This window comes from Nerophis lumbriciformis, linkage group LG09 (genome assembly GCF_033978685.3).
Source record: "Nerophis lumbriciformis linkage group LG09, RoL_Nlum_v2.1, whole genome shotgun sequence".
NCBI classification, from domain to species: Eukaryota; Metazoa; Chordata; class Actinopteri; order Syngnathiformes; family Syngnathidae; genus Nerophis; species Nerophis lumbriciformis.
This window is the reverse complement of record NC_084556.2, coordinates 49,581,385-49,609,315: the sequence shown is the minus strand read 5'-3', so window position 1 is coordinate 49,609,315 and position 27,931 is coordinate 49,581,385. Positions and strand designations below refer to the sequence as shown.

Here is a 27,931-nt window from a genome sequence, read left to right as displayed (position 1 = left end):
AAACAGAAAATGGATGCAGAAAACGTTCAAATAAAAGCTACACGTTCACGTCAATTCCATGTCAACATTTTAAAATGGACCAAATCGTAGAAAACAGATCGGTTTTGTTGACATATGAACGCTTTTTGTTCATGTAACCAAAAGGGTACTTTAAAGCGGAACACTTTATTGACGTGGTGTTTTCGACCGAGCACATTTCACCGTCGTACTTGCATGAGTCGAATGAAAGCGACACATTTCTTCAAGTTACATTCGAAACTTCAATTAGAATCAATTTAACGCTCTTATGACAAACAAGGCTGTAAAAATGTTTCTCTTTCTTTTTTGTGTTTCTGTTTGTGTGCCGTTCGTGACCGCAACAGGTGAGACATTATGACCATATTATAACCATTAATCGATTATCGTGGACCCCGACTTAAACAAGTTGAAAAGCGTATTCGGGTGTTACCATTTAGTGGTTAATTGTACGGAATATGTACTGTACTGTGCAATCTACTAATAAAAGTGTCAATTAATCAATCAAAAAGTTATTGTGACTCAGTTGAAATTGTAGCGTATACATTATGTTTGTGCTAAGAGTGTGTTTGTTGTTAGCGGCAGAAGAGGAAGAAGACGTGATGGCGTTGATTCCTGCGGGGGAAATGGCGACCAATGACGCAAAGTCAGTTGAAATTGAGTCTTTTTTCTTGGACAAACATCCTGTCACCAACTCCGCTTTCAGGTAAGAGAACACGACATCGTCTTCATTAACCTCTTAAGGCTCAAGCTGTTTGTTTACATGCTTTTTTTTTTTTTTCTCTTTGCTATTTGGGCTTATTGGACCCTATCCATCCATCCATCCATCTTCTTCCGCTTATCCGAGGTCGGGTCGCGGGGGCAGCAGCCTAAGCAGGGAAGCCCAGACTTCCCTCTCCCCAGCCACTTCGTCCAGCTCTTCCTGTGGGACCCCGAGGCGTTCCCAGGCCTGCCAGGAGACATAGTCTTCCCAACGTGTCCTGGGTCTTCCCCGCGGCCTCCTACCGGTCGGACGTGCCCTAAACACCTCCCTAGGGAGGCGTTCGGGTGGCATCCTGACCAGATGCCCGAACCACCTCATCTGGCTCCTCTCGATGTGGAGGAGCAGCGGCTTTACTTTGAGCTCCCCCCGGATGGCAGAGCTTCTCACCCTATCTCTAAGGGAGAGCCCCGCCACCCGGCGGAGGAAACTCATTTCGGCCGCTTGTACCCGCGATCTTGTCCTTTCGGTCATAACCCAAAGCTCATGACCATAGGTGAGGATGGGAACGTAGATCGACCGGTAAATTGAGAGCTTTGCCTTCCGGCTCAGCTCCTTCTTCACCACAACGGATCGATACAGCGTCCGCATTACTGAAGACGCCGCACCGATCCGCCTGTCGATCTCACGATCCACTCTTCCCCCACTCGTGAACAAGACTCCGAGGTACTTGAACTCCTCCACTTGGGGCAAGATCTCCTCCCCAACCCGGAGATGGCACTCCACCCTTTTCCGGGCGAGAACCATGGACTCGGACTTGGAGGTGCTGATTCTCATCCCAGTCGCTTCACACTCGGCTGCGAACCGATCCAGTGAGAGCTGAAGATCCTGGCCAGATGAAGCCATCAGGACCACATCATCTGCAAAAAGCAGAGACCTAATCCTGCAGCCACCAAACCAGATCCCCTCAACGCCTTGACTGCGCCTAGAAATTCTGTCCATAAAAGTTATGAACAGAATCGGTGACAAAGGGCAGCCTTGGCGGAGTCCAACCCTCACTGGAAACGTGTCCGACTTACTGCCGGCAATGCGGACCAAGCTCTACACTGATCATACAGGGAGCGGACTGCCACAATCAGACAGTCCGATACCCCATACTCTCCGAGCACTCCCCACAGGACTTCCCGGGGTACACGGTCGAATGCCTTCTCCAAGTCCACAAAACACATGTAGACTGGTTGGGCAAACTCCCATGCACCCTCAAGGACCCTGCCGAGAGTATAGAGCTGGTCCACAGTTCCACGACCAGGACGAAAACCACACTGTTCCTCCTGAATCCGAAGTTCGACTATCCGGCGTAGCCTCCTCTCCAGTACACCTGAATAGACCTTACCGGGAAGGCTGAGGAGTGTGATCCCACGATAGTTAGAGCACACCCTCCGGTTCCCCTTCTTAAAGAGAGGAACCACCACCCCGGTCTGCCAATCCAGAGGTATCGCCCCCGATGTCCACGCGATGCTGCAGAGTCTTGTCAACCAAGACAGCCCCACAGCATCCAGAGCCTTAAGGAACTCCGGGCGGATCTCATCTATTGGACCCTAATTAGAATAAAAACTAAGAATCATCTTTTGATATGATGTACTTAGTCCATAAGTACACATACGTGTACTTCATGTTTAGTGGCATGCTAATTCTTATTTTTACACTTTTTTTTCTCCAAATTCCATTGTATGTTATACTCTTCTGACACCACCAGATGGCAGTATAAGTGTCCATATGTCGGCATAAAACACCAATTCAATGGTGTACACAATTTTGGAAATAAAAGCTAAAAGGTGCTGTCCACGCATGTGGCCACTAAACCTCTAGAGGTTTTAAACGAACATTAACGCGGACACTTTTTTTTAAACAGACAATTCGTGAGGGAGCGCAAGTACCAAACGGAAGCTGAGAAGTTTGGATGGAGTTTCGTCTTCCAGGATTTTGTTTCTGAGGACCTGAAGAGCAAAGTGACGCAGAGGATTGAGGTCATTATTCATATTTATTATCTATCTCAGTGTTTTTCAACCACCTGGACCCGGACTTAAACAAGTTGAAAAACTTATTGGGGTGTTACCATTTAGTGGTCAATTGAACGGAATATGTACTGTACTGTGCAATCTACTAATAAAAGTTTCAATCAATCAAAAAAACCAAAACTAGTGTGCCGCGGGAGATTATCTAATTTCACCTATTTGGGTTAAAAATATTTTTTGCAAACCAGTGATTATAGTCTGCAAATGATGTGTTGTTGTTGAGTGTCGGTGCTGTCTAGAGCTCGGCAGAGTAACCGTGTAATACTCTTCCATATCAGTAGGTGGCAGGCAGTAGCTAATTGCTTTGTAGATGTTGGAAACAGCGGGAGGTAGGGTGCAGGTAAAAAGGTGTCTGATGCTTAAACCAAAAATAAACAAAAGGTGAGTGCCCCTAAGAAAAGGCATTGAAGCTTAGGGAAGGCTATGTAGAACTAAACTAAAACTGAACTGACTACAAAGTAAACAAAAACAGAATGCTGGACGACAGCAAAGACTTACTGTGGAGCAAAGACGGCGTCCGCAATGTACATCCGAACATGACGTGACAATCAACGATGTCCCCACAAAGAAGGATAAAAACGACTGAAATATTCCTGATAGCTAAAACAAAGTAGATGCGGGAAATATCGCTCAAAGGAAGACATGAAACTGCTACAGGAAAATACCAAAAAAAAGAGAAAAAGCCACCAAAATAGGAGCGCAAGACAAGAACTAAAACACGACAGAGGAAAACCGCAAAAAACTGTGACAGGTGGTGACAGTACACCTACTTTGAGACAAGAGCTATAGTGATGTTATGCTTTAAAGTCATATCCAACAATTGCGACGACGACTTTTTACTGTCAACTGAGTTTCGTATTTTAGTAATTTCTGCTGGTGGTGTGCCTCCGCATTTTTTCAACGCAACAAATGTGCCTTGGCTCAAAAAAGGTTGAAAAACACTGCTCTATCTAATCATGCTGGAGGGTTAGGGTTAGTTAGTATACTATTATGTACACTTTCTTTACAGCAATTCTTATGTCATTCTTCTCTCCTTTTTAATGGTTGAATTGCAACCACTTTGAGTTAGTCCCGCCCCTTTCCTTAACGAGCCTAGATGGCGGGCGGTGAGTGTCCAGGCGTGTGTACTGGAAACTGTGTCGAATGTTTTGAAAACTAACTTTAAGAGTACGGAATTGGGACAATTAGGACACAAACAAACACGCTGGTAATGCTAGCTGACAGGGAAAAAAAGTGCCTCTTGGTGAGGATTGTGATTAATTCTTCATCTAAACGGGATAATGTGAGCGTCCCGTCGGTCGGCATCCCAGTGAGAGTGGAAATATTACACTTTGTTTTATTATAGTTAGTTTGTATGTTTAGCACCTAGCAATGATGTGAATGTGTGTGTGAATGTGGAAATAGTGTCAAAGCGCTTTGAGTACCTTGAAGGTAGAAAAGCGCTATAAAAGTATAACCCATTTACCATTTAATGTTATAGTGTTTCAATAAGGCGACACCCGGTTAGCACACGGCTTCTAAAACTTAATGCTCATCCTCTTTGTGCTCGGGCTCGAAAATATAAGGTCCTGGATCATCATCATTTTCCCCGAAGTGAAGTGAATTATATTTATATAGCGCTTTTCTCTAGTGACTCAAAGCGCTTTTACATAGTGAAACCCAATATCTAAGTTACCGTATTATCCGCACTATAAGGCGCACCGGATTATAAGGCGCACCTTCAATGAATGGCCTATTTTAAATCTTTGTTCATATATAAGGCGCACCGGATTATAAGGCGCACCTTCAATGAATGGCCTATTTTAAATCTTTGTTCATATATAAGGCGCACCGCATTATAAGGCGCACAGAATAGATGCTAGAGTAGAGATGCATCCCGTAGTTGCGAGACCTGTTGTGGCTCAATATTGGTCCATATATAAGGCGCACCGCATTATAAGGCGCACTGTCAGCTTTTGAGAAAATTGGAGGTTTTTAGGTGCGCCTTATAGTTAAAGTTAAAGTTAAAGTCCCAATGATTGTCACACACACACTAGGTGTGGTGAAATTTGTCCTCTGCATTTGACCCATCCCTTGATCACCCCCTGGGAGGTGAGGGGAGCAGTGGGCAGCAGCGGTGCTGCGCCCGGGAATCATTTTTGGTGATTTAATACGGAAAATACGGTACATTTAAACCAGTGTGGGAGGCACTGGGAGCAGGTGGGTAAAGTGTACGGTAATCGTTGCTGGCTCTTACAAAGTCTGCTGGATTAGCATTGTTGTCGATGTGGAAAGGATCTGTGGTTTCTAACATGGATCACATGACTGGTTTCCTCATCAACTCTCAAAATGGTTCAGGGACAGTCTGTGAGATTGATGCTATTTTGATCATATTTACTTGCAAACTTTGGAAGTATTTTGGTGTCATGAATCACATAATTATGATAATAGCTTCAATATAGAGGAGACTTTAGAAAAGCGCTATATCAATCTACCGTATTTTTCGGACTATAAGTCGCAGTTTTTTTCATAGTTTGGCCGGGGGGTGCGACTTATATTCAGGAGCGACTTATGTGTGAAATTATTAACACATTACCGTAAAATATCTAATATTATTGATCTCATTCACGTAAGAGACTAGACGTATAAGATTTCATGGGATTTAGCGATTAGGAGTGACAGATTGTTTGGTAAACGTATAGCATGTTCTATATGTTATAGTTATTTGAATGACTCTTACCATAATATGTTACGTTAACATACCAGTTGGTTATTTATGCCTCATATAACGTACACTTATTCAGCCTGTTGTTCACTATTCTTTATTTATTTTAAATTGCCTTTCAAATGTCTATTCTTGGTGTTGGCTTTTATCAAATAAATTTCCCTCAAAAATGTGACTTATACTCCAGTGCGACTCATATATGTTTTTTTCCTTCTTTATTATGCATTTTCGACCGGTGCGACTTATACTCCGGAGCGACTTATACTCCGGAGCGACTTATACTCCGAAAAATACGGTACCTTGAAGGTAGAAAAGCGCTATACAAGTATAACCCATTTACCATGACCATTTAATGTTATAGTGTTTCAATAAAGCGACGCCCTGTTATCACTCGGCTTCTAAAACTTAATGCTCATCCTCTTTGTGCTAGGGCTCAAAAATATAAGATCCTGGGTCATCATTTTCCCCCAAGTAGTCGTCGTTGGCTCTTAAATCTGCTGGATTAGCATTGTTGTCGATGGGGAAGGGATCTGTGGTTCCTAACATGGATCACATGACTGGCTTCCTCATCCACTCTCAAAATGGTTCAGGGACAGTCTGTGAGATTGATGCTATTTTGATCATATTTGGAAGTATTTTGGTGTCATATCAGATAATTATGATAATAGCTTCAATATAGAAGCAACTTTAGAAAAGTACACTTATATCAATCTAATCTATTATTATTATAACTTGTTTTTCACTCGACTGCTACTTCAAGGAGACAACAGAATAAATCCTGTTTGCATGCAGTTGCCACCGTAGTCCACTAGATGGCAGTGAAGCCACAAGTGAAACGTTGCTTCCTAATAAAGTGAACTTGCATTACTTGTGTCTGCAGTCTGCTCCGTGGTGGCTTCCTGTGGAACGAGCCTTTTGGCGACAGGTGAGCTTCTTTACTTTTTATCTCATTATTTCTCATTATTTTTAATGTATACTCACACACACACACACACAGCCGTCAGGTCCTGGTTCTGGCATCCGGGAGCGTCTGGACTTCCCGGTGGTTCACGTGAGCTGGAACGACGCTCAGGCGTTCTGCAGCTGGAAAGGCAAGCGGCTCCCGAGCGAAGACGAGTGGGAGTGGGCGGTGCGTGGGCGGCGGCAAGGTGCTTCTTCTCATTTGGGTTTTCAACCCGCAACCTTCCCCCCTTTCAACCTCCCTGCCTTGTCCCTCAGGGCGGACTTTCCCGTGGGGGAACAAGTTCCAGAGCAACAGGAGCAACCTGTGGCAGGTGATGATGATGATGATGCTGTCGTCATGGCGACCCTCACTATGCTAATGAGATGAAGCTAACGGCAATGTCACAGGGGTCCTTCCCAGACGGGGACACGGCGGAGGACGGCTATCACGGCGTGTCGCCCGTCACCGCCTTCCCGCCTCAGAACGACTTTGGTAACGGCGAGCGCCGATGACGATGATGAAGGACCCTGATGCCATCTGGCTTCCCTGCAGGTCTCTTGGACATGATGGGCAACACGTGGGAGTGGACGTCCAGCGTCTTCCCCGCAGCGCAGCACATGTTCGTGCTACGCGGCGCCTCCTGGATCGACACGGCGGACGGCTCGGCCAATCACAAGGCGACGCTCGCCACCAGGTGAGGGAGGGGGTGTTAAAGGGGAACATTATCACAATTTCAGAATGGTTAAAACTAGTGATGGGTTGATGAGGCGTCATGAAGCGTTTCGACACATTGCAAAACTGTATTGATACTGTGTCGATACTGTGTCACTAAATACTGACATCTGCTGGACATTAAAAATCCCTACAGGCAACCTATGGACCGACTCAACTGACACTGATTTGATGCCCTAGTACAGGGGTCACCAATCTTTTTGAAACCAAAAACTACTTCTTGGGTACTGATTAATGCGAAGGGCTACCAGTTTGATACACACTTAAATAAATAAATATATTGTCATTTGTAAGTTACACATAAGTGTGATTTAAACAAGAATAGCTAAATAAATAAATTTATATATATAAAAAAATGGGTATTTCTGGCTGTCATTCCGTCGTACATTTTTTTTTCCTTTTACGGAAGGTTTTTTGTAGAGAATAAATGATGAAAAAAACCACTTAATTGAACGGTTTAAAAGAGGAGAAAACATGAAAAAAAATTAAAATAACATTTTGAAACATAGTTTATCTTCAATTTCGACTCTTTAAAATTCAAAATTCAACCGACAAAAAGAAGAGAAAAACTAGCTAATTTGAATCTTTTTGAAAAAATTGAAAAAATAATTTATGGAACATCATTAGTAATTTTTCCTGATTAAGATACATTTTAGAATTTTGATGACATGTTTTAAATTGGTTAAAATCCAATCTGCACTTTGTTAGAATATATAACAAATTGGACCAAGCTTTATTTCTAACAAAGACAAATCAGTATTTCTTCTAGATTTTCCAGAACAAAAATTTTAAAATAAATTCAAAATACTTTGAAATAAGATTTAAATTTGATTCTCCAGATTTTCTAGATTTGCCAGAATACTTTTTTTGAATTTTAATCATAGTAAGTTTGAAGAAATATTTCACAAATATTCTTCGTCGAAAAAACAGAAGCTAAAATATTTATTATTCTTTACAATAAAAAAATTAAAAAATTACTTGAACATTGATTTAAATTGTCAGGAAAGAAGAGGAAGAAATTTAAAAGGTAAAAAGGTATATTTGTTTAAAAATCCTAAAATCATTTTTAAGGTTGTATTTTTTCTCTAAAATTGTATTTCTAAAAGTAATAAGAAGCAAAGTAAAAAATAAATGAATTTATTTAAACAAGTGAAGACCCATCCATCCATCCATCCATCCATCCATCCATTCATTTTCTACCGCTTATTCCAAGTGAAGACCAAGTCTTTAAAATATTTTCTTGGATTTTCAAATTCTATTTGAGTTTTGTCTCTTTTAGAATTAAAAATGTCGAGCAAAGCGAGACCAGCTTGCCAGTAAATAAATAAAATTTAAAAAATAAAGGCAGCTCACTGGTAAGTGCTGCTATTTGAGCTATTTTTAGAACAGGCAAGCGGGCAACTCATCTGGTGCTTACGGGCAACCTGGTGCCCGCGGGCACCGCGTTGGTGACCCCTGCCCTAGTATATACAATAATATAAACCAAGTCATTGTATTTCATTTAGGATTATTTCATATCTTCATTTAAATAAAAAATATACTTTTATCTTTTTTAGATACAGTCAATAAATAATGTGAACATGTATCATAACATGGAAATCTAAGAGAACGTGTTGTGGATGATTGTGGACTGGGAATTTTTTTAATTTTATTTTTTTACACATTTTTATAAAAAAAAAAAAAGTTTTTCCGACGTATTACATTTCAGACGATTTCTCTTCTTAGTTATTATTTCTCCGGCTGTAGAAAAGACACGCTCACAGGGCACAGAGGAGGCGTCAGTGCGACACAGTTCGCGTATCGGTCACGTGACCAAAACAGCTCATGATCGGTCACGTGACTTTCTAAAAGCGGTACGCGCACCGACACAGGGTTTTGCTCTATGAGCTCGACGCATGCGCCGATGCATCGGTGTTGCCGGACCCATCACTAGTTAAAACCATTAAAAATCAGTTCCCAGTGGCTTATTATATTTTTTGAAGTTTTTTTCAAAATTTTACTCATCACGCAATATCCCTAAAAAAAAGCTTCAAAGTGCCTGATTTTAACCATCGTTATATACACCCGTCCATTTTCCTGTGACGTCACATAGTGATGCCAATACAAACAAACATGGCGGAAAGAACAGCAAGCTATAGCGACATTAGCTCGGATTCAGACTCGGATTTCAGCGGCTTAAGCGATTCAACAGATTACGCATGTATTGAAACGGATGGTTGTAGTGTGGAGGCAGGTAGCGAAAACGAAATTGAAGAAGAAACTGAAGCTATTGAGCCATATCGGTTTGAACCGTATGCAAGCGAAACCGACGAAAACGACACGACAGCCAGCGATACGGGAGAAAGCGAGGACGAATTCGGCGATCGCCTTCTAACCAACGATTGGTATGTGTTTGTTTGGCATTAAAGGAAACTAACAACTATGAACTAGGTTTACAGCATATGAAATACATTTGGCAACAACATGCACTTTGAGAGTGCAGACAGCCCAATTTTCATCAATTAATATATTCTGTAGACATACCCTCATCCGCGCTCTTTTCCTGAAAGCTGATCTGCCCAGTTTTGGAGTTGATGTCAGCAGGCCAGGGAAGCTAGGGTCGATATTCTTCTCTTGATCATCTTCGGTGGCATAAGGGACGGTGTGAGCCAAGACATCCAGGGGGTTTAGCTCGCTCGTCTGCGGGAACAAACTGCCGCCATTGCTTGCCGTGCTACCGAGGTCCTTTGTCCCTGAATTGCTCACACACTCCGGCAGATTCAATGGGGGTCTGGCGGCAGATTTCTTTGACTTCATCGTTGGAAATGCATCTGCTTTGAGTGTCGCAGGATATCCACACATTCTTGCCATCTCTGTCGTAGCATAGCTTTCGTCGGTAAAGTGTGCGGAACAAACGTCCAATTTCTTGCCACTTTCGCATCTTTGGGCCACTGGTGCAACTTGAATCCGTCCCTGTTCGTGTTGTTACACCCTCCGACAACATACCGACGAGGCATGATGTCTCCAAGGTACGGAAAACAGTCGAAAAAATGGAAAATAACAGAGCTGATTTGACTCTGTGTTTGAGAAAATGGCGGATTGCTTCCCGATGTGACGTCATCGCTCCGAGAGCGAATATTAGAAAGGTGTTTAATTCGCCAAAATTCACCCATTTAGAGTTCGGAAATCGGTTAAAAAAATATATGGTCTTTTTTCTGCAACATCAAGGTACCGTATTTTCCGCACTATAAGCCGCACCTAAAAACCACAAATGTTCACAAAAGCTGACAGTGCGGCTTATAACCCGGTGCGCCTTATATATGGATTAATATAAATATTTATTTTCATAAAGTTTCGGTCTCGCAACTACGGTAAACAGCCGCCATCTTTTTTCCCCGTAGAAGAGGAAGCGCTTCTTCTTCTATGGTAAGCAACTGCCAAGGTAAGCACCCGCCCCCGTAGAAGAGGAAGCGCTTCTTCTTCTACGGTAAGCAACCACCCGCCCCCGTAGAAGAAGAAGCGCGCGGGTATTACGTTTCATTTCCTTTGTGTGTTTACATCTGTAAAGACCACAAAATGGCTCCTACTAAGCGACACGCGTATAACGCAGAATTTAAACTTACATCACAGATGGTGTCAAAAAACAAGTGAAGCACACAAATACAACACTCGCCGTCATTCCGGGTGGATTAACCAAAGAACTCCAACCGCTCGATATTGGCGTCAACAGGGCATTTAAAGCACGACTGCGAACGGCGTGGGAACAATGGATGACCGAAGGCGAACACACCTTCACTAAGACAGGGAGACAGCGCCGGACGACATACGCCAACATCTGCCAGTGGATCGTAAATGCCTGGGCGGATATTTCGGTCACAACTGTGGTCCGAGCTTTCCGGAAGGCAGGATTCACAGAACGAGACGGAGCCGGCCATTTTGGATCCCGTATTCGCCCAACTTTTTAATTCGGACACCGAAGGAGAAGAATTCGAGGGATTTATGAATGAAGAATAACTTCAGAAAGTGAGCGTTATGTTTCTTTTGTGTGTTGTGACATTAACGTTCGAGCAACATTATGTTGCTATTGCTCTGCACTATTTTGAATTTTACTATGTTTGTGATTGCACATTTGCACATTACCGTACATTTTGGGAGTGAACAGAGTTGTTAGAACGCTGGTTTTTAATATATTATTAAAGTTTGACTGACCTATCTGACTGTTTTTTTGACATTCCCTTTAGCGCAGTTAGATGCGGCTTATAACACGGGGCGGCTTATAGGTGGACAAAGTTTTGAAATATGCCGTTCATTGAAGGCGCGGCTTATAACCCAGGGCGGATTATGGTGCGGAAAATACGGTATATATTGATGCTTACATAGGTCTGGTGATAATGTTCCCCTTTAACGTGAGCAAATGCTCAAAACCACACAACTCATGTCTTTTTGTGTCCTCCCTGCAGGATGGGCAACACCCCTGACTCCGCCTCTGATAACCTGGGCTTCAGGTGTGCCTCCGGTGGCGGGAAGAGGAAGACGCAGGAGGAACTGTAGTGAGAGGAGGATTGGGATGAAGATGAAGATGACGAACAGGAAACTTGCTGACTCAGAAAAAACTGAGTGGCAGGAAGCGAAACATCGAAAAGTTTCCACTGCGGTCTCTCGAACTAACAAGTGACTCACACTTTAAAGGTCGGGGGTCCAAACTCTTTTCAGCGAGGGCCGAGTCAATATGTTGCAGAATGCGGGGCCACTTTGATACATTGTGCACATTAAAGACACGAGAAGCAACACATCAACACATCTTAGCTTTGTCTCATCACTGACAAAGTACACTTGATGTCATTTTGCCCTAAATGAAGACATCCAGGCATAAAAACTATTAACCATTCAACCAGACCAGAACAATCACACACTTCAGTATCCTGGTCACTGATTGGCCGGGCGTCAGGCACCATCGACAACTTTTTAAGCCAAATGTGCAACCAAATGCCTTTTGAGTGATATAACTCGGTACTTGACATGTGCTAACTGCTAGCATGCTAACATTTTTGAAGCAATTTTGCAGCCGAACACCTCAGTCGTATGACTTGGTAGCTGACACATGCTAACTGCTAGCATGCTAAGTTTTTAAAAACAATTTTGCAGCCGAACACCTCAGTCGTATGACTTGGTAGCTGACACATGCTAACTGCTAGCATGCTAACTTTTTAAAAACAATTTTGCAGCCGAACACCTCAGTCGTATGACTTGGTAGCTGACACATGCTTACTGCTAGCATGCTAACTTTTTAAAAACAATTTTGCAGCCAAACACCTCAGTTGTATGACTTGGTAGCTGACACATGCTAACTGCTAGCATGCTAACTTTTTAAAAACTATTTTGCAGCTAAACACCTCAGTCGTATGACTTGGTAGTTGACACATGCTAACTGCTAGCATGCTAACTTTTTAAAAATAATTTTGCAGCTAAACACCTCAGTCGTATGACTTGGTAGTTGACACATGCTAACTGTTAGCATGCTAACTTTTTAAAAACAATTTTGCAGCTAAACACCTCAGTCGTATGACTTGGTAGTTGACACATGCTAACTGCTAGCATGCTAACTTTTTAAAAATAATTTTGCAGCTAAACACCTCAGTCGTATGACTTGGTAGTTGACACATGCTAACTGTTAGCATGCTAACTTTTTAAAAACAATTTTGCAGCTAAACACCTCAGTCGTATGACTTGGTAGCTGACACATGCTAACTTTTAAAAAACAATTTTGCAGCCAAACACCTCAGTCGTATGACTTGGTAGCTGACACATGCTAACTTTTAAAAAACAATTTTGCAGCCAAACACCTCAGTCATCTGACTTGGTAGCTGACACATGCTAACTGCTAGCATGCTAACTTTTTAAAAAACATTTTTGCAGCCAAACACCTTAGTCATATGACTTGGTAGCTGACACATGCTAACTGCTAGCATGCTATCTTTTTTGAAGCAATTTTGCAGCCGAACACCTCAGTCAGATGACTTGGTAGCTGACACATGCTAACTGTTAGCATGCTAACTTTTCTTAAGCCAATTGTGCAGCCAATCACCTGAAAGCTATATACGTAACTTGGTATTTGACACGTTAACTCAGTTTCAACATTTTTGTTTAGCCAAAGTGCATTTTTTGCGTTGAAAAAATGCGGAGGCACACCACCAGCAGAAATCATTAAAAAACAAAACTCATTCGACAGTAAAAAGTCAATTATCGCAATTGTTGGATATGACTTTAAAGCATAACCAAGCATGCATCACTATAGCTCTTGTCTCAAAGTAGGTGTACTGTCACCACCTGTCACATCACACCCTGACTTTTTTGCGGTTTTCCTGTGTAGTGTTTTAATTCTTGTCTTGCGCTCCTTTTGGTGGCTTTTTCTCCTTTTTTTGATATTTTCCTGTAGCAGTTTCATGTCTTCCTTTGAGCGATATTTCCCGCATCTACTTTGTTTTAGCAATGAAGAATATTTCAGTCGTTTTTATCCTTCTTTGTGGGGACATTGTTGATTGTCACGTCATGTTCGGATGCACATTGTGGACGCCGTCTTTGCTCCGCAGTAAGTCTTTGCTGTCGTCCAGCATTCTGTTTTTGTTTACTTTGTAGCCAGTTCAGTTTTAGTTTAGTTCTGCATAGCCTTCCCTAAGCTTCAATGCCTTTTCTTAGGGGCACTCACCTTTTGTTTATTTCTTGTTTAAGCATTAGACACCTTTTTACCTGCACACTGCCTCCCGCTGTTTCCGACATTTACAAAGCAATTAGCTACCGCCTGCCACCTACTGATATGTTAGAGTATTACACGGTTACTCTGCCGAGCTCTAGACAGCACCGACACTCAACAACAACACATCATTTGCAGACTATAATTACTGGTTTGCAAAAAAATATTTTTAACCCAAATAGGTGAAATTAGATAATCTGTTAGCATGCATGGTAACTTATTTTTTTTCCGCGAATTGTACAGTCAGTCATATGACTTGGTACTTGACACAGTCTAACTGTTAGCATGCTAACATTACCATTTTCATTTTCCTGAAGGAATCCATAAAGTACTACTGTATTTTTCGGAGTATAAGTCGCTCCGGAGTATAAGTCGCACCGGCCGAAAATGCATAATAAAGAAGGGAAAAAACATATATAAGTCGCATTTTTGGGGAAAATATATTTGATAAAAGCCAACACCAAGAATAGACATTTGAAAGGCAATTTAAAACAAATAAAGAATAGCGAACAACAGGCTGAATAAGTGTACGTTATATGAGGCATAAATAACCAACTGGTATGTTAACGTAACATATTATGGTAAGAGTCATTCAAATAACTATAACATATAGAACATGCTATACGTTTACCAAACAATCTGTCACTCCTAATCGCTAAATCCCATGAAATCTTATACGTCTAGTAGAGATGCGCGGATAGGCAATTATTTCATCCGCAACCGCATCAGAAAGTCGTCAACCATCCGCAATCCACCCGATCTAACATTTGATCAGAACCGCATCCGCCCGCACCCGCTGTTATATATCTAATATAGACGATGCAAGGCATTAGTGAGGTTATAAAGCTTTTGCCTGTTAAAGAAAGGAGACTGATCCAATGCAGCACAGACATTCGCGTGCCACGCTGTCATGACCCAGACGCACACCAGTGCGCAATCATATGGGAGCCGCGCTGAGCGCACCTCCAAGCGCGTCTCGCTGCCGGCGACGGCCGGGTATGGGCCCGACGCTCCAGCGCCATCCATTTTCAGGGCTAGTTGATTCGGCAGGTGGGTTGTTACACACTCCTTAGCGGGTTCCAACTTCCATGGCCACCGTCCTAGCTGCTGTCTATATCAACCAGGTTGAGCCCCACCCCTTTCGTGAGCGCACTGCGCGCGGAGTGACCCCTGTTACGCGCCCCTGGCAACAGGGGTGGCGGGCAGGTAAGCTGCTTACCTGCTGCGCGTGACGCCGGCCGCGGCGAAGGCGGACGAGGCAGGGTGTCGGTGCAGTGGGCGCGGTGGTGACCCTGGACGTGCGTCGGGCCCTTCTCGCGGATCGCCTCAGCTACGGCTCCCGGTGGGGCCCTCTCGGGGGAAGGGGCCTCGGTCCCGGACCCCGGCAAGGCGTCGGGGGCCTTCTCCGCTCCGTAAAAGTGTCCATCTCTTTTTTTTTTTTCTTCTGTTGTGGCATATGCAGCAGATGCCTGCTCGTTTTTCGTATGTGGGTAACAACATTTAACTATGTATATATATTTCCGAATTGGTTTAACTGCCACCCGCCTGAATCTATTTAAAATCTAATTTTTTTATATTTCAACCGCCCGACCCGACCCGCGGATAAAATCTAATTTTTTTAAATTTCATCCGCCCGATCCGCGGATAATCCGCGGTTGTGCCCGCAAACCGCGCATCTCTAACGTCTAGTCTTACGTGAATGAGATAAATAATATTATTTGATATTTTACGGTAATGTGTTAATAATTTCACACATAAGTCGCTCCTGAGTATAAGTTGCACCCCCGGCCAAACTATGAAAAAAACTGACTTATAGTCCGAAAAATACGGTATATATCTATCTATTTAAGTTTGGCTTGCACATTTCCGCAGTCACACGCACTTTCCCCCCAAAATTGCAAAATCTTTTTTTTGTTGTTGTGCAAAGTTCTAACATGGGATGTTTTCAGGTTGTCTTTAGACTGTGTCACGGGCTAATAAAAAGCAAGTTAGTGGCCCTGCTATAAAGCGTTGTTACTCCCCCATCATCACATTGGCCCCGCCCACTTGCTCCTCAACCTGCATGAACCAGGATGTAGACCTGGAGACCTCCAATCTGGTCACGTGATCATCGATAACCCCCAGGTGGCCCAATACTTGTGTATGTTAACTTTCTGTTTACACTGTGACGTCATGACAAAATATATTCTGTTTCAATGCCAACTACTTTTGTGGGGGGAACCCGCGCTTTGTTCCACTGCCCGCTCAGGTATGCGGAACAAACGAGTGCGGTGACGTCACGGCGCGGCTTCAGGAAAAACCGGTTTGGAAACATTTTTGCTTCTTAAGATTGAATTCGCCGAGAGGGACGTGTGTCGTCTCAGTCAGCACCCAGACGCCGCCATGGATTACTCGCAGCCCTTCTCGCTCCTCAACGAGCGCCTCAGACCTCCGATGAGCCCCACGGAGCAGCTCTACTCGTCCCTCAGCAGAGTCCAGTCCAAGATGGGCAAGCGGGCCCTGCTACAGCACTCGGCCTCGCTGCGTCGCTCGGCCTCGCTTTCCGAACCGGAGGACGACGGCGAGGAGGAGCGGTCCACACCCGAGCGGTGTCTGAAGGACGTGCCAGAGAAGGTCGGTACCGCGGAGTCCGGTGAGAGCAGGGAACACGGGCAGAACTCTGACGCGCCGACTCGCTCCGAGTCCCCGTCCGAGGAGGGCCTGGTGCCGTTCCAGAGGAGCTACATCCTGCCGGACCTCATCAGCAGCGGGAGGTCGCTCAGCCGACGCAGAACTCTCGGACATGTCAACGACACGGTGGGTCTTGTTCACTTTTACCCAACTTTAAACGGGACCGATGTTTATGTAAAACAAATTATTTTTAAATGAAGTTAAAACAAATATTGTACACTATACATTAAAAAAAATTAAGTTTGTATTTTTGTTGCAGCTCAAGGAAGTGCGTCGCGAGGTGGAATTGTCGCGTAGGCGCAGTATCAAGCTGAAGGCGCAGGTGGACAAGCTGCAGGAGAGCCGCGAAGGACCCGGATGGTGTGGAGACAGAGACAGGGTAAGCTAACTTAAATAGTAAATGTTCGTCTCATCAATAGCTTGGTTGATTTGCATTTAATTTCATGTAAGAAAACAAAACACGTTCTTTTTCCGTGTTGGAGAGTTACCGTATTTTTCGGACTATAAGTCGCAGTTTTTTTTTCATAGTTTGGCCGGGGGTGCGACTTATACTCAGGAGCGACTTACGTGTGAAATTATTACCGTATTTTCCGCACTATAAGGCGCACCTAAAAACCACAAATTTTCTTAAAAGCTGACAGTGCGCCTTATAACCCGGTGCGCTTTATATATGGATAAATATTAAGATTCATTTTCATAAAGTTTCGGTCTCGCAACTACGGTAAACAGCCGCCATCTTTTTTTCCCGTAGAAGAGGAAGTGCTTCTTCTTCTACGCAAGCAACCGCCAAGGTAAGCACCCGCCCCCATAGAACAGGAAGCGCTTCTTCTTCTACTGTAAGCAACCACCCGCCCGCGTAGAAGAAGAAAAAGCGCGCGGATATTACCGTACGTTTCATTTCCTTTGTGTGTTTACATCTGTAAAGACCACAAAATGGCTCCTACTAAGCGACAGGGATCCGGTTCATGAAAAGACGCAATCTCTCCATCCGCACACGGATTACTATTTCACAGCAACTGCCTAAAGACTTTCAAGAAAAGCTGGCTACTTTCCGTGCATATTGTAAAAACAAGATAGCTGAAAAAAAGATCCGGCCAGAGAACATTATCAACATGGATGGACGAGGTTCCACTGACTTTTGATATTCCTGTGAACCGCACTGTGGATACAACGGGAGCACGTACGGTGAATATTCGCACCACAGGGAATGAGAAGTCATCCTTCACTGTGGTTCTAGCTTGCCATGCTAATGGCCAGAAACTTCCACCCATGGTGATATTCAAAAGGAAGACCTTGCCAAAAGAGACCTTTCCAGCCGGCGTCATCATAAAAGCTAACTCGAAGGGATGGATGAAGAAAAGATGAGCGAGTGGTTAAGGTAAGTTTAAGTTTACGCGAAGAGGCCGGGTGGCTTTTTTCACGCAGCTCCGTCCATGTTGATATACGACTCCGTGCGCGCCCACATCACGCTGGTTTTTAATATATTATTAAAGTTTGACTGACCTATCTGACTGTTTTTTTGACATTCCTTTAGCGCAGTTAGATGCGGCTTATAACACGGGGCGTCTTATAGGTGGACAAAGTTTTGAAATATGCCGTTCATTGAAGGCGCGGCTTATAACCCAGGGCAGGGCGCCTTATGGTGCGGAAAATACGGTAACACATATGACACATACTTGCCAACCCTCCCGGATTCAGCGCCTCTCCCGAAAACCTCCCGGGACAAATTTTCTCCCGAAAATCTCCCGAAATTCAGGCGGAGCTGGAAGCCACGCCCCCTCCAGCTCCATGCGGACCCGAGTGACGTCAGGTGCGCAACACCACGTAAATCGTTGGCCAACCAAAAAGTAACCCCAGTATGCTATAGCCAACATTCACCAGGTGATGGCAACAGACAAACATAGATCACTATTACATTCCTCCCCTTTTAGAAATGTATAAAAGTTCCTCAAAATAAATAAACAACCCAACCAAAAAATGCAGCAGCTCAATTAAAAACTGTACTTAAGCCACATTATTTTCTTTTTTTTTTTTAGTACTGAACTCTTAACCCTCATTTGTAAAACATAACATGCTTATTATACAAACAGTATTTGTACACCTTTAACACAGATTTTTATACTGTCTTCAGAGATTCCGTTTTTTTGGTGGTACTCGAAACCTTTCTGGGTACCTGCGAAAAGGTGTTCAGCATGGTTAGAAAAATAGTGACAGAGAATAGAACAAGGATGGACAATTCAACCCTTAACTCAACATTGAGATGAGTGTTATGTGTGTGTATATGTGTAAATAAATGAACACTGAAATTCAAGTATTTCTTTTATTTATATATATATAAATATATATATATATAATAAAATGAATATATATATAGCTAGAATTCACTGAAAGTCAAGTATTTCTTATATATATATATATATATATGAAATACTTGACTTGGTGAATTCTAGCTGTAAATATACTCCTCCCCTCTTAGCCCCGCCCCCAACCACGCTCCCCACCCCCACCTCCCGAAATCGGAGGTCTCAAGGTTGGCAAGTATGACATATGAGGACGTATTTTCTATTGTTTCATTGAAAATAAAACAGCAAAGTCCATTTGGCTGTCGTCTGTTTTAATATGAGACACAATTGTGTCAGTCATGATTTTTTTTTTTTACATGCTTGAAGTAAGAAATTATTACTTTAAAAAAGGAGTTTTATACTTGTGAGTGTTGATGACACAGCTTTGCAACACTTGATATTCTAGTTTCAAGCATGTTTTACCCAATATACTGTATTTTTCGGACTATAAGTCGCAGTTTTTTTCATAGTTTGGACTTATACTCAGGAGCGACTTATGTGTGAAATTATTAACACATTACCGTAAAATATCAAATAATATTATTTAGCTCATTCACGTAAGAGACTAGACGTATAAGATTTCATGGGATTTAGCGATTAGGAGTGACAGATTGTTTGGTATATGTTATAGTTATTTGAATGACTCTTACCATAATATGTTACGTTAACATACCAGGCACGTTCTCAGTTGGTTATTTATGCCTCATATAACATACACTTATTCAGCCTGTTGTTCACTATTCTTTATTTATTTTAAATTGCCTTTCAAATGTCTTATTCTTGGTGTTGGGTTTTATCAAACACATTTCCCCAAAAAATGCGACTTATACTCCAGTGCGACTTATATGATTTTTTTCCTTCTTTATTATGCATTTTCGGCCGGTGCGACTTATAGTCCGAAAAATACGGTAAATAAAATAAATACTTGAATTTCAGTGTTCATTTATTTACACATATACACACATAACACTCCTCTCTACTCATTGTTGTATTTGAAAGTGCAGTGCTTTGCAGCCAGTAGCACAGCCTTTGAAGGAGCGTAGGTATGGGCAGTGTAATATTCTGGGTTGGAGTCAATAACCAGGCTAGGTGACAAAGTTACGTCTCTTTACTTCATACTTCAGAACCGACTCCCACACTTGCCGCCAGGGTGCGCAATACAACGTAAACCGTTGGCCAACCAAAAAGTAACCACAGAACACTATAGGGTATAGTGTTCTGTGGTTACTTTTGGCCAAGCGGACGTGACGACGGGCAGTCCTAAAAGGGGGCGTGCCTTAAGTCCGGCTGGAAATCGGGAGAAATTCGGGAGAATGGTTGTCCCGGTAGATTTTCGGGAGAGGCACTGAAATTCGGGAGTCTCCCGGAAAATTCGGGAGGGGTGGCAAGTATGACCCAGGGGTAGGGAACCTATGGCTCTCGAGCCAGATGTGGCTCTTTTGATAACGGCTTCTGGCTCTCAGATAAATCTTAGCTGACATTACTTAACACGATAAGGAATGAATAATTCCGCTGGTAATCGCAGTGTTAAAAATAACGTTCAAAATATAAAACACATCATGCATTTTAATCCATCCATCCGTTTTCTACCCCACCTGTTCAATAAGTCGCATTAATGGTAAGAAGTATTTGATTTATTATTGGTTAGCTTCAGAATAACAATGTTATGACTTATTATACTCTAAAAATGTTGGTCGTACTTAAAAATGCACGCATTTAGTTGTATTCCGTGTTAAAAAATATTATATTGCTCTCACAGAAATACATATTAAAATATTTGACTTTCATGGCTCTCTGAGCCAAAAAGGTTCCCGACCCCTGCTTTAACCTGTGCATCTTTTGTTTATTTGCTCTTGTCATTTGAAACAAGCACAAACAAAACAGATTAATTCGGTTTTTAAAGTACAAAAACATTTTTGGGTCAGTGAGTGCTTAGGTCAATGGAAAAAAAAAAAAAAAAAACACCATTAGTTTATTTGAATGTCATTTTTCAAATGCAGAAGAGCAAATAAACAAAGCTTTCGTCTTGTTGCTGTCGAAGAGCAATAACTACATCTGGAAAACGGGGTGAAGTTAATTTTAGATTTCATTCAACAAAAATGTTAATACCCTGTGAACAGAAATGGAAAAACTAATTAAAACGGATGTTTTTTTTATTTGCAGACACCGGAAGTTGTATTTTCAAAGTAAAAGCGGGGATAATTACTACAGTACCCGTGTGCCTGCGACACAAGGACTGACATCTACACGCACATATCAACAGAAACTGAAAAACAGACACATATGGATGTATGTTCATATTAGGACACACAAACAGGAAGTAGCGATTTTAAAGACAGAACCGCGGACTGGCCTGTAAGAAAAAATACTTTCCTATAGTGTTGTACACTGCGTGATCAAATGATCTTTTGTGCGTAGAGATATCTGTAGATGTCAGTCCATGTGCCATGTCTAAAATAAGTTCTGCATAACGTAGTATTCCCGCTTTTACTTTGAAAAAAAAAAAAATCTGGTGTCAGAATATGAAAAAACATCCGCTTTGGTCCGTTTTTCCATTCCTGTTTAATAGGGATTTAAATGTTTGTTATATGTAATACAACATTCAATTCAAACAGTTTTTGATGCTTTTTGACACTAAAAAAGATAAACATTTTATTTTTCTATTTTCTTTTTTGTTTTTTTAAGTGAAATTTAAATAAACCAGTCGTTTTTCAATTCCCATTCATGAAAGGAAAATGTGTTTTGGTTATTTCATTCTCATGAATGAAAATTGAAAAAGAAAATCACATTTGTAATTCTGAATTTTGTTTTGAAATACAAACAATAAAACTGGAACAGTGTTTTTTTGGTTCATGTATGTTTTGGTAATTGGATTTTCTTTACGATCACTGGAAATTGAAAAACAAAAAGATTGGTTTATTTGATTTCCATTTCCAATTTGGTGTCGGAAAGAAATAACTGTCTAAAAAAACCTATTTATTTTCATTTAATATTTCATCCAGCAAAATGTTTAATCCCTACTGAACAGAAAGGAAAAAACAGACCAAAAGGGATGTTTCATTTGCAGACACCGGAGTTTTTGTTTTGAAAGTAAAAGTGGGAATAATTACAAAACGTGTGCCTGTGACACTGTTGAAAATGTTTTTTGGAGCCCTACACAGGAATTATTTTAGACATGGCAAACAAAGACTGACATCTACAGAAATATCTTTGCGCATTTCACCAAAAACTAAAATATAGACCAAAACCGGAAGCAGTTTTAAAGACAGGACCGTGGACTAGCCTGTGTGATCGGATCCTTTTTTGCCTCCACTGTCGAGTGATACTGTATGCACTGCAAAAAGTCAGTGTTACAAAACAAGATAAAAAAATTACAAAAATTAGGGGTATTTTACTTGAACTAAGCAAAATTATCTGCCAATAGAACAAGACAATTCGGCTTGTCAAGACTTTCCAAAACAAGTAAAATTAGCTAACCTCAATGAACCCAAAAATACCTTTAAAATAAGTATATTCTCACTAATAACAAGTGCACTTTTCTTGGTAGAAAAAAAACGAGACCTTTTTGCTCAATATGTTGAAAAATATTCTTAAATTAAGTAAATGCTAGTGCCATTATCTTGACATCATGATTTTTTTTTCATGCTTGAAGTAAGAAATGATTACTTTAAAACAGCAGTTTTATACTTGTGTGTTGATGACACAGCTTTGCAACACTTAATATTCTAGTTTCAAGCATGTTTTACTCAATATAGGCCATCAAATCTCAGCAACAAGCTGTAATATCTTACTGAGATCATTTAGGACCAAAACCCTTAAAACAAGTAAAACATTAACATAAAATCTGCTTAGTGAGAAGAATTAACTTATCAGACAGAAAATAAGCAAATATCACCCTTATTTGAGATATTTAATCTTACTTAGATTTCTGTTTTTGCAGTGTGTGCGTAGATTTCTGTGGATGTCAGTCCTCGTTGTCTAGAATCATTTCTGTGTAGAGCTCTAAAGCCAGGCGCGTGTGTGCCACAGTATCCCCGCTTTTACTTTGAAAAACAAAATAAAAACTTCTGGTGTCGGAATACGAAATATTCATTTTGGTCTGTTTTTCCTGTTTCAGTTTAATAGGTATTTGTTTGTTAGATGTTGCGTTTTGACACCAAAAAATAAAAATGTTTTGTTCTTCAATATTCTTTTTTTCTTAGAATAAGATGTAAATAAACTAGGCGTTTTTTTTTTTATTTTTCAATTTGCATTCATGAAAAGAATATGTAATGACCAAAACTGACCCATTTTCAGTGTCAAAGCCCAGCAACCAGATCACAATTGTATTTGATATCTAATAGAACAAAAATAAAAATCTCCAGTCATCAGAAACAAAAAAAAACAGTTTCATCATACTCTGACTTCGAAAGCGGAAGTTGTTATTTAAAGACAAGACAGCGGGGAAAAAACCATTGTGGTCTTGTATCATGGATTGATATATTTTTTATATATAAACACAGCACACAACAGCACAATGTTTTTTCCAAAAACTATTTTCGGTTTCGGTGTCAGTATATGGCAAAAAAAACAACTTTATTTAAATTTTTGTATTACAAACCCAGTTTCCATATGAGTTGGGAAATTGTGTTAGATGTAAATATAAATGGAATACAATGATTTGAAAATCCTTTTCAACCCATATTCAATTGAATGCACTACAAAGACTCATAAACTTTCTTTTTTTTGTTGCAAATAATAATTAACTTATAATTTCATGGCTGCAACACGTGCCAAAGTAGATGGGTAAGGGCATGTTCACCACTGTGTTACATGGCCTTTCCTTTTAACAACACTCAATAAACGATTGGGAACTGAGGAAACTAATTGTTGAAGCTTTGAATGTGGAATTCTTTCCCATTCTTGTTTCATGTAGAGCTTCAGTCGTTCAACAGTCCGGGGTCTCCGCTGTCGTATTTTACGCTTCATTATGCGCCACACATTTTCGATGGGAGACAGGTCTGGACTGCAGGCGGGACCAGGAAAGTACCCGCACTCTTTTTTTTACGAAGCCACGCTGTTGTAACACGTGCTGAATGTGGCTTGGCATTGTCTTGCTGAAATAAGCAGGGGCGTCCATGAAAAAGACGGCGCTTAGATGGCAGCATATGTTGTTCCAAAACCTGTATGTACCTTTCAGCATTAATGGTGCCTTCACAGATGTGTAAGTTACCCATGCCTTGGGCACTAATGCACCCCCATACCATCACAGATGCTGGCTTTTGAACTTTGTGTCGATAACAGTCTGGATGGTTCGCTTCCCCTTTTGTCCGGATGACACGATGTCGAATATTTCCAAAAACAATTTGAAATGTGGACTCGTCAGACCACAGAACACTTTTCCACTTTGCATGAGTCCATCTTAGATGATCTCGGGCCCAGAGAAGCCGGCGGCGTTCATATTTTACGCCCAATTAGCCTGCACACCAGTTGGATGTTCCAAATACGTGTTTGATGAGCATTCCTCAACTTTATCAGTATTTATTGCCACCTTTCCCAACTTCTTTGTCATGTGTTGCTGGCATCAAATTCTAAAGTTAATGATTATTTGCCAAAAAAAAAAAGTTTATCAGTTTGAACATCAAATATGTTGTCTTTGTAGCATATTCAACTGAATATGGGTTGAAAGTGATTTGCAAGTCATTGTATTCCGTTTATATTTACATCTAACACAATTTCCCAACTCATATGGAAACGGGGTTTGTAAAAAAAAAAAAAGTTTTACAATTCCCATTGATGAAAATAAACTTCACTGACCCAACCATGTGTGCTGAGCAGCGTTCCTCTGCACTGTAATGACATTTGAAAACATCAACAGGTGACAGAGGAGATTCTGTCCATCCTGAAGCTCCTGAAGCTGATGACAGACCCTCAGGCCCTCCCAGTCGAGACCCCCTATGGAGGGAACCGCCTGAACTCTGCGCTCACTCAACTAAAGGACGTTGCCAGAAAACTAGCCATGACTGGAACGCAAAAGGTACCTTTTATCTCTTTATCGCCCGAAGAATGGGAATCGAATCGTGACTTGTAAAATTCACGCCCTTGTAAATAAAGCAAATTAAGTAAAATTTTGTAAAAAAAAAAAAAGATATCTAAACGGGTAGTATACATTTAAAAAAACCTCAAAATTAAATGTTTTAAAAAGGAAACATTAGCATTTTTGAATTGTATTGCTACATACAAATAAAAAATAATTTAAATAAAACAAAAAATGCAAATGTGCATCATCCTTAATAATAGAGATGGTTTCAAGTAATATTAATAATATAATACATGTATAATATAATCTGTCTGGTGGTTGCATGGCTAATATTGTAGTAAGCTGTGCAAATTCCGCTCGCATGGACGTTCCTTTGTCAAACCATCAAACACTTTTATATTTTCTACATCAGCATGATTTGTTTGATTTTATATAATTTTTTCCTCTACAATAGCCTGGTGTTTCCTATTGTTTTGGGTGCTGCCAAGACCCAAAATGTGGGTTTTGGAGTGTCATTCCTTGGCATACATGGGGGGGAAATATAATAGCACTTAGTGGTACGCACGAGAGGTGGAATCTTTGGGCACCTAATTTCCATTACGATTTAGGGGCTACGATTTATTTATAAATCTTTAATTTATATCGTAACTACCCGTATTTTCCGCACTATAAGGCGCACCTAAAAACCACAAATTTTCTCAAAAGCTAACAGTGCGCCTTATAACCCGGTGCGCTTTATTACGATTAATTTTCATAAAGTTTCGATCTCGCAACTTCGGTAAACAGCCGCCATCTTTTTTCCCGGTAGAACAGGAAGCGCTTCTTCTTCTACGCAAGCAACCGCCAAGGAAAGCACCCACCCCCATAGAACAGGAAGCGCTTCACCCGCCCCCGGAAGAAGAAGAAAAAACGCGCGGATATCACCGTACGTTTCATTTCCTGTTTACATCTGTAAAGACCACAAAATGGCTCCTACTACGCGACAAGGATCCGGTTCATAAAAAGACGCAATCTCTCCATCCGCACACGGATTACTACCGTATTTCACAGCAACTGATATTCCTGTGAACTGCACTGTGGAACGGGAGCACGTACGGTGAATATTCGCACCACAGGGAATGAGAAGTCATCCTTCACTGTGGTTCTAGCTTGCCATGCTAACTTCCACCCATCCAAAAGAGACCTTTCCAGCCGGCGTCATCATAAAAGCTAACTCGAAGGGATGGATGGATGAAGAAAAGATGAGCGAGTGGTTAAGGGAAGTTTACGCGAAGAGGCCGGGTGGCTTTTTTCACACAGCTCCGAAGGCGAACACACCTTCACTAAGACGGGCAGATAGCGCCGGTCGACATACGCCAACATCTGCCAGTGGATCGTAAATGCCTGGGCAGATAGTTTTGGTCACAACTGTGGTCCGAGCTTTCCGGAAGGCAGGATTCACAGAACTGCTGCACAACAACAGCGACACTGAATCCGATGACTTCGACGAGGCGGAGCCGGCCATTTTTGGATCCCACGCTTGCGCAACTTTTCAATTCGGACACCGAAGACGAAGAATTCGAAGGATTTACGAATGAAGAATAACTTCAGAAGGTGAGCGCTATGTTTATTTTGTGTGTTGTGACATTAACGTTCGAGCAACATTATGTTGCTATTTATTGCTCTACACCATTTTGAATTTTACTATGTTTGTGATTGCACATTTGCGTACATTTTGGGACAGAGTTGTTAGAACGCTGGTTTTCAATATATTATTAAAGTTTGACTGAACTATCTGACTGTTTTTTTGACATTCACTTTAGCGCAGCGTTTTTTTGACATTCACTTTAGCGCAGCGTAGGCGCGGCTTATAGTCCGGGGCGGCTTATTGGTGGACAAAATTATGAAATATGTAATTCATAGAAGGTGCGGCTAATAATCCGGTGCGCCTTATAGTGCGGAAAATACGGTATTATAATTATTGATTGTGTGTATAAAGGGATCCTACTTTATTTCCGGTTTTTGGATGTGAGTGCGCACAGCGTGGACATTAGGGCTGTGAATCTTAGGGGTAACCATTCGTATCAGAATCGATTCTCGGTTTCAAATCAATACTTTTTTTTAATAACATTGCGTGCCAGTTCTATGATAACTGCATTCGTCCATAAAATAAACAGCTGTGATCAATTTCTATGTTACTTTAAAGAAAACTGCTTTTGTTGAATAAAATTCTACCCAAACATTTAATAAAGTCACATACAAATAAGGCGGCATGTATCCCACACTTCTCGTTTCTCTTAAATAAATCTGTGCATTCACATCAACAATAGGATTTGCCTTAGAGCCTGAAAAGGGACAGATGAAAATTTTTTTAAATTAAGAATCGTTGGATATAAGAATCGAGATTCATTCGAAAATCTATTTATTTGACATCCTTAATAGACATTTAGTTGTGTAAGACTCGAGATACGTGAGAAATATAGCTGCCTGGTTTTTGATTGATTGAAACTTTTATTAGTAGATTGCACAGTACAGTACATATTCCGTACAATTGACCACTAAATGGTAACACCCCAATAAGTTTTTCAACTTGTTTAAGTCGGGGTCCACGTTAATCAATTCATGGTTACATGGTAAGTGATCAAATAAATAAACGTCCATACTTGGTATCCTTAATTTAAAATTATTGCCTTTTAAAACACTTAAATGTCCAGACGCTTTGGCTCCATCCCCATAAAGCCAATACGTGTGTCATCTATCTACTCATTCATGTCTATAGCTGACTGTTTCCATACTGTGTGGATATTTTTCTATTTCCTGACTTATTAATCTACTTACTCTCCTCTTCTTCGCCGGTTACGCTCTGATGTAACGCGGTTAAGTAAAGTACAGTAGGACTGCTGTAGAAGTGTACAAAGCATTTGTTCTGTTCTTGTTTCACTCTTTAGCGCTGCGGTTAGCATGTCTTCACATCCCTTCTTTGTGTGTGTCCGCACAAGATCAGCATTTTAGAACCGTCTGC

General features: G+C 41.3%; 2 protein-coding genes across 4 annotated transcripts in view; both read left to right on the top strand.

The window, feature by feature from the left end:
* The first annotated feature begins 246 nt into the window (after window positions 1-246).
* On the top strand, window positions 247-14,715 carry sumf2 (sulfatase modifying factor 2). 3 transcript variants are annotated; one of them, XM_061962973.2, is made up of 9 exons: window positions 247-362; window positions 601-721; window positions 2,628-2,742; window positions 6,375-6,419; window positions 6,492-6,642; window positions 6,713-6,768; window positions 6,845-6,929; window positions 6,990-7,131; window positions 11,609-14,715. In XM_061962973.2, the coding sequence occupies exons 1-9, from the start codon at window positions 287-289 to the stop codon at window positions 11,697-11,699; spliced, it is 882 nt and encodes a 293-aa protein (XP_061818957.1). In that variant the 5' UTR covers window positions 247-286; the 3' UTR covers window positions 11,700-14,715. The 3 variants fall into 3 exon arrangements, with proteins under 3 accessions (XP_061818957.1, XP_072769955.1, XP_061818956.1); XM_072913854.1 differs by having other exon boundaries at window positions 598-721; XM_061962972.2 differs by having other exon boundaries at window positions 595-721; window positions 11,609-14,714.
* Window positions 14,716-15,836: 1,121 nt separating this feature from the next.
* The window catches only part of bicdl2l (bicaudal-D-related protein 2-like), an 18,997-nt gene continuing 6,902 nt past the window's right edge, over window positions 15,837-27,931 (top strand). Inside the window, exons 1-3 of the mRNA XM_072913853.1 lie at window positions 15,837-16,695; window positions 16,829-16,948; window positions 24,769-24,927. Of these exons, the coding sequence (XP_072769954.1) occupies window positions 16,282-16,695; window positions 16,829-16,948; window positions 24,769-24,927 (693 nt within the window). The 5' untranslated portion in view covers window positions 15,837-16,281. The remainder of the gene's footprint in view (window positions 16,696-16,828; window positions 16,949-24,768; window positions 24,928-27,931) is intronic.